Source organism: Rhamphochromis sp. 'chilingali' (assembly GCF_963969265.1).
Source record: "Rhamphochromis sp. 'chilingali' genome assembly, chromosome: 12".
NCBI lineage: Eukaryota > Metazoa > Chordata > Actinopteri > Cichliformes > Cichlidae > Rhamphochromis > Rhamphochromis sp. 'chilingali'.
In genome coordinates, this window is record NC_137939.1 from 23,176,223 (window position 1) to 23,183,783 (window position 7,561).

At 38.9% G+C, this 7,561-nt stretch overlaps 1 protein-coding gene across 1 annotated transcript; it reads left to right on the forward strand.

Annotated features, from left to right (window-relative positions):
* Positions 1–951: 951 nt before the first annotated feature.
* Positions 952–3,550, forward strand: LOC308407306 (zinc finger BED domain-containing protein 5-like; the record flags this gene model as incomplete). The annotated part of the gene is made up of 3 exons (XM_080898875.1): positions 952–1,198; positions 1,595–2,814; positions 3,464–3,550. The coding sequence occupies 3 exons, from the start codon at positions 952–954 to the stop codon at positions 3,548–3,550; spliced, it is 1,554 nt and encodes a 517-aa protein (XP_080755001.1).
* Between the last annotated feature and the right edge of the window lie 4,011 nt (positions 3,551–7,561).

Consider the following 7,561-nt stretch of genomic DNA (forward strand, 5'->3'; position numbering starts at 1 on the left):
ATTTTTGTTTCTGTGAAAAATGAGATCCACACATGAGGATATTTGTTTTAAATTTTGATAAAACAGTGACAGTATAATGTCCTCGTAAGTGGATATCAGGCCCTTGTAGAGCAACATTTTGTATTTTGGTATTGGTCTATTTGGTCTAGACAACCCAAAATGTGATGTCATATGTGGACGCCAGGTCCTAGGAGGTTAAGCAATCATTTTGGCAACAGTGGAAAGGAACCTCCACCAGAACCAGCCTCAGACACTGGCAGGAAGCTGCTGCGACCGGTTGGGGTTGAGGGAAGGAAGACAGGACAAAGACACGTCGTTAAAGAGAGACACAGATAGAAATGGGAATTGTTAAGAATTTAGTGATTCAGATTCCATTATTGATATCACTTATTCAACTACTTATGGATTTGCTTATCGATTCTCATTGGCTCCACTTTGAGAGTCACCACCATTTCTAAGCAGCATATCAAAGACATTACATTCATGCAAATTAATTACATGCTGTGTGGTCAAATGTTTGTGCATGTTGAAGGTATTTCCCCTCTTTGTTGTGATTAGTCATTACTCAATAACGACCATTACTCAATAAAACTAAAGTAAAAACGTTATTACAGAAAACACTTTAAGTAATGCAGCACATTAGTTAATTGCAACCAGGAGAAAAAGACATTCATTATACCAGTAGTTCCCAAACTACCGTACGCGTACCCTCGGGGGTACGCAAGTGGCTGTAGGGGGTACGCGTGGGTTGGGGTTGGAGTGGGGATCAAAAGTTTTAAAAGCCGAAATTTGCGCTAATGCAGTTTTTTTTGCCTGTCAAATACACGACTATATACCACCCTCTGGTGTTCAGCAAAAAAATAGCTCTGACAAAATACATGGGCGTGATTTGCCCAAATGACTGACACCTAACAGTTGAAGTTGCCTCCAAGCATTCAGTGCAGCGCGAAAATGGACAAGTGGTTAACAAGAAAAAAAGGCCCTACCACAGAGACACCGGCCACAACAACCAATAAGCTCATATCTGAAGATGCATTTTCCAGTGACCGCACAGGTGATTGTTCAACAACAATGTGTTCGTCAGATTTGGATGCTAGCAGTGCTAGCAGGGATGTATCTGTGGTTACTAGCCAAGTGGCTAGCATAGCTGGAGCCAGCCATGTGGAAAGTGATGAAGTGTCTGATGCGGAGCGTCAAAGTGGGAGAAAGCATGACAGCACGGACTGTAACACAACCTCATCAAAGAAGCGCAAATATGATGACAATTATATTTCGCTGGGGTTTACGTGTATAAATATTGGTGGATTTTCCCGGCCACAGTGTGTTATTTGTGCAAAAGTATTGTCTCAGAACTCAATGAAACCTTCACTTTTGCGCAGACATTTAGAGACAAATCATCCCCATTTGAAAAATAAACCAAGGGAATATTTTGAGCGACAGCTAAAATCACTTTCAACAAGTAAAACCTGCATTCAGGTGCCAGATCTTATGAATAAAAACAGACTACAAGCATCTTACATGGTCAGTTACAGAGTGGCTAAAAACAACAAACCCCACACTATTGTGGAGGACCTCATTCTCCCTGCTGCTTTAGATATGGTAGGGACAATGTTGGGGGAAAAGGCAAAAAAGACGATACAGTCCATTCCATCATCAAACAATACTGTCTTACGGCGCATCAATGCAATGTCAGAAAATGTTTTACAGCAGCTACTTCTGCGCATACGCCACAGTGAATGTTATGCAATACAGCTAGATGAGTCCACGGATGTGGCTGGCCTGGCGCATCTTCTCGTATATGTGCGCTACATTCATGAAGGAACCATCAAGGAGGACATGCTGTTCTGTAAACCACTGGAACAAAGGACAACTGCCGCAGATATTTTTCAAAAGCTGGACACATTCATGAACACACATGGACTCGTGTGGGACAGATGTGTTGGCATCTGTACTGATGGCGCACGGGCCATGACTGGGAGACACGGAGGTGTGGTTTCGCGTGTGCAAGCAGTCGCGCCAGATGCCTCCTGGGTACACTGCAGCATCCACCGAGAGGCTCTTGCTGCAAAGGGAATACATGTCCGTTTGAAACATGTTTTGGACACGAGTGTAAAAATGGTTAACTTTGTGAAAGCCAGGCCGCTGAACTCCCGCTTATTTGCTGCGTTGTGCAATGAGATGGGCAGCGAGCATGAGACATTATTACTCCACACAGAGGTTCGCTGGCTATCTAGAGGGAAAGTGCTGACCCGTTTCTTTGAGTTGAGGGATGAACTTAAAGTTTTCTTCAGTAACCATCCCTTTGAGCTGTCTGAACATTTGCATGATGAAGAGTACCTTACCTGCCTGGCTTATCTGTGTGATATATTTTCTCATCTGAACGAGCTCAATCTCGGATTACAAGGCGTTTCTGCAACTATATTCAATGTTCAAGATAAAGTTGAGGCCATGATAAAGAAGTTAAACCTTTGGAAGAACTGCTTGGATACAAACAACACTGAAGTCTTTCCTGTGCTGCATGATTTTCTGTGCTCTAATGATCTCACACTATCTAAAAGTGTAAAGCGCGAATGTAACGTGCACCTTGAGGAGCTGGCGGTGCAGTTACGCCGATACTTCCCAGAGACGGACGGCTCAAATGATTGGATACGTCACCCGTTCACCGCCGTGCCTACTTCGTTATCACCGTCTGACCAGGAGAGCCTAATTGAAATCGCCACAGATGGATCTCTAAAAGTTGAACACGCTCAAAAGAACCTGGCGGATTTCTGGATAGGGCTGCGCACTGAACAGCCCGCGCTGGCTAAGCGCGCTGTCAAGACTCTGATGCCTTTCGCCACCACATACTTATGCGAAAAGGGATTTTCTGCTTTAACAAACATGAAAACAAAATACAGAGCAAGACTTTGTGTGGAAAACGATTTAAGACTCAGCCTTTCCCAAATTGAGCCAAACATTGAAGAGCTGTGTGCCTCTGCTCAAGCACATCCATCACATTAAATAAAGTTCTGTTTAATGAAAGTTCATGGCCTTTATGCTCTCGACAAAAAAGTGAATTCTAATAAATCCTTTGATACACTGCTAGTATTAAGTAGTAAAGTTTGTTATTAAAACTCTGTCATTACTAAAAAATATTGATAAATTCATTTGGTGGTGAGAAATAATCGACTGTGCAGTATTTATCTTTATGCATGCGATATTGCAATGTATTTATAGACACTAATTAAGAGTCGTTCGTAGTAGGGGGTATGCGGCTGAGGGTACGTGGCTGGAAAAAGTTTGGGAAGCACTGCATTATACTACTCGTTACATTACTTTCATGTTACTCTGTAAAATGATCTGAAACACACCGTCTCATAACAGTTTAACAATATACCATTTAACAATATAAACCTGAGGCTACAGCCCCCCACACCAACACAAATCCCTATCCTAATGAGGACACATGTGATCTTTCTCTTAGCATTTGAATAAAGCAAGCATAAAGCAGACAGCACAAAGCAAAGATGGAAACCAGCACAAAGAGACTTTACAGCAATCGCCACAGTGATTCTACTTTAGAAACATGAACAGGTAGAAACGGAGGCTGCAGCCTGACTGCTCATCTGTTTGTTACCTGTTGAAGTTCAGCAGTGGCTGGCTTCACCACAAATGACGGCTCACTTTATCATGATGCTGGGCCGGGTCAGCATTTACATTACTCTGGGTTCTTGGCTGTGCAGGTGCTTGCGAAGAGCCAAAGTTGTGTTAACAGTATAATGCAGTTGTTTCTGTCCTGGAGCAGTCTCCACTTTACCCTCGTAGCCTCATCCTTTTGTGCAAAATAAATAAATAAATAAAAGTAATGTTCATATCCACACTGGAAAAATGTGCCACTATTTTCGCCCTCTGTCAGACACAAACTGAAATCAACTGATCATAGCAAGAAGAATCGATAAGCGGGATTGATGGGCAGGGAAACTAACGATTCAAAGAATTGGACTACTGGAAACTAGTTCACTACAAAAACCAGTTCTCGATTCCCATCCCTACACAGAGATTAAAAATAACTAATGGTTAAATTAAAGGTGCATTAAAAAGGTAAGTAAAAAAGAAACACTTGGTGCATCATGGGCAGCCCCCAGCACCCTAGACCTATTGCACATTCTACTTTTAAACACCCTTGGAACCATAAGTAAACCAGCACTCTCACAACAAAGTACTCTATTGCGATGATGCAGCACCATGAGATATGCCTGATTATTCAAGACTATTCAAGATTTAACAAGGAGCCAACGAAGAAAAGCCAGTATGGGAGAAATGTGCTTTCTCTTTCTAGTCCCTGTCAGTACTCATGCTGTAGCATTTTGCATCAACTGAAGGCTTTTTAGGAAGTTTTTAGGACATCCTGTTAATAATAATAATTTGAGGAACACAGTCCAGAATAAATGCACACACTAGTCCTTCAGCATCCCTCTGAGTCAGGATGTTTCTAATTTTATAGATATTGTCCAAATGGAAGAAAGCAGTCCTACACATTTGCTTAATATGCACATTTAAGGACAGATCCTGGAACTGGAAAACAACTGGAGAGTTTTCATATTGTTGCAGTGCAAATAAACAATTGTCCCTGCAATGTATTTATACAAATGCATACAAAGCACTCTAAACATAAAGTTTACAATACCTGCAATAGTAATCTTGGCAGAAACTGCTATTCTGAACCTAAAAACAGTAACATGAATAAACCAAATGCCTTCATATAGAACTGTTTTTTGGACTGTAATACGCATTTGTTTACTGCCCTTTTTTTTACCCTTTCAGGATGATTTATATTTTTATATGATATATTTGTGGTTTTTCATTGGAAACTTTTTAGTGATTGAAATTTTTTGTTGTCTGTACTGTATTTTTATTATACAGATCAGAGCTAAATCTTGGTATTAGTATCCATTTTTGATGATATTTTTCTTCCCTTATTTTTGGGTTCAGATATATACTTGAAATCAAAGCTGACAGGAAGCTGTTACATCCCCGATTCATTTGGCTGTTGAAGTTATTTTCTCCTCCAGGCTGGAGGGGAAGTGATATATGCGTGTATATCATACAGTATAGTAAGGAACAGTGTTTATCAGATGTTTTTTCATGTGATGGCAGACCTTTTACTTTCTCATAGTTTTATTTTACTCACGATGATCTCCTTAGTTTGCATACATGATTAAGCATGTTTTTTATTTTGAAGAGGTTTGACAATAACCTGATACAAAGACACTGTTTCATATACTATAAATTTGTGCCAGAACTGGCAGAAAATCAAAAGCTTGTAATCTCCATGGAAAATAACAGTGTCACAGTTTGGAGAGATTTTTTTTCTCCTGCAATCCTTTATTCTATTTTACATTCACACATATATTTCATTGATCATTTTAATTTATCTTATTATATCAAACATATGGGAAATAAAGTGCACTGAAGAGTTATGGCACATAAATCTTGAAGTTTTGAGGAGAAAGTTAGATCTCAGATGAAGTGTTGCTTCTTTTTGATGGGAAATGTCAAGCCAGGACTGTTGAGTTATGAGCTATTAAAAATATGTAGATATGACAGGGCTCCTATGAGGAAGGTTGATGCGAATTCTCTGTTGGTTGCTTGGCTAGATCCATAAATAAATAATCACATCGATGAATGAGTGAAGGGAATATCAGAGAAGACATGTTCCATGATCTTGGAATGAAAAACAAGCTCAGTGCTATTACGTCTATGGGCCTCAGCTAAAGTTCATTCGCTTTTTGTTGTCCCTTACCTCACAATGTCAACTTTGACAGAATCAAGCTGACAGCAGACTTGTATAGTAGAATATCTTGATGTCATAGTGATAAGCAGCCAATCGGACAGGTACCCCTCTGTGTGCATGTGGGACCTCACTTAAAATGAACACGTCTCCAGTGAACATGACAGAGTTTTTAACCTATTAGACTGATGAACCTAAAAGTTTCGAAAGGTAAAAATCTCCAGAAAAGGACAAAACTTAGGATGAACTTGAATGAATTAATGTAAACTCTTTTCACTTGTATAAGTATTGTGTACTTGTTTAAATACATACATACATGCACATATTCAGACTTTATTAATTCAGTATAAAATCAATAAAACTCATTGTTTGTCATTGAAGTTGACCTATACTTATTTGCTTTCTTGTCAAAATATTAGTAAGATCAGTATCAATCTTATATCTTTAAAATGTGATACTGCAATGTGCGCGCTCTCGGCCAAGAAAGTCTACTACAACATTCATCTGAAAAACAAAAAAGAGAAAACAGAACAAAACAATGCAGTTCAGTGTTGGCACAGGGTAAAAGAAAACAAATGTTCACTTGTGATCTTTCAAGGAACTGGCTGGCAAAGTATTTAAAACTCTGAACAGTCCTAACACAGCCGTTCTGTAATCTAAGATAAGCAAGGTCTATGAATTGTAGTGACAGACAGATCTGAGCGTGGTATCAATCTACTCTTGTGTTTCACAAATCGATCTATTGGTGATTTGCTATTTGAAAATCTTTAAAAAAAATCTTTTGAAATTGTGAATAATGTTTTGTGATGGATGACCAATCTTAGGTAATATCATTTACAAAATGCACCTCTATTTTGTTCAAGTGTTTTGCTTGGTACGCCACTAATATTATATACAGAAAAGCTGGTGGAATGCATTTAACTATTTACATAATCCCGTCTATGGCACAAGTTGTAATGTTGATGGTAATACATACCAGGGTAATAATGTAAAGTAGTCTCTGAAAACAGAGCTTTAAATAGAAAACAGTTTCTTACTTCTTGGTGTAAAATTGTTATTTTACTTTTATTAATCTTACAACAAAGTAAAGAAATACAACTAGTGGAAACTAGAGCTAAATGAGCTATAGAAGTGTTACTCTGAAGGTATTACATAGATTAAGTAAGTATTCAATTTACCTCTGTCTAATACAGAAGCTCTGTTCATCTAATTCATTGATTTTCTGTCTGTGTCGCAACCTGACCTGATTTTGCTTTTTGCTCCCTGTGATGTGGGTTAAGGCACCCATCAGGGATTAAGTATGTGTGCCAGCAGGTACGTGCACCTTGTATCTGACTTAAATATGCCATTATTAAGCCATCTAGAAAAAAAAATACATCACATTTTTTACTACTGCATTTTGTACATTGCCAATTATACCTATTATTTCTATTTTTGAAATCAAGCCAAAGTAATAGCAGTGTAAACTCTCAAGTCTTTAGTGACATACAATAAATTAAAAAAAGCTACTTTTCATCATTTCAAATCCCAGCTACTTGACTGAAGGAAAAAAAATGTCCATCCCGGTTTTCCCTCCAAGGCACGAGCGATAAGCAGAGTTCTGTCCTTTCCTTCTAAGATTCCTAATTATTTAAAGTAACACTCAGGTATGCCATTCAGCGTGTTAGTACGAGCTCGGGAGCAGCTTGGGAGAACAAGAAAACAGAGACTGCTTTAGGTTGCCTTCCCAATCGACTCAAAGGTTTATTTAGTACATAACAGCTTATATAGAGGAAAAAAAGGTTCGTGTGT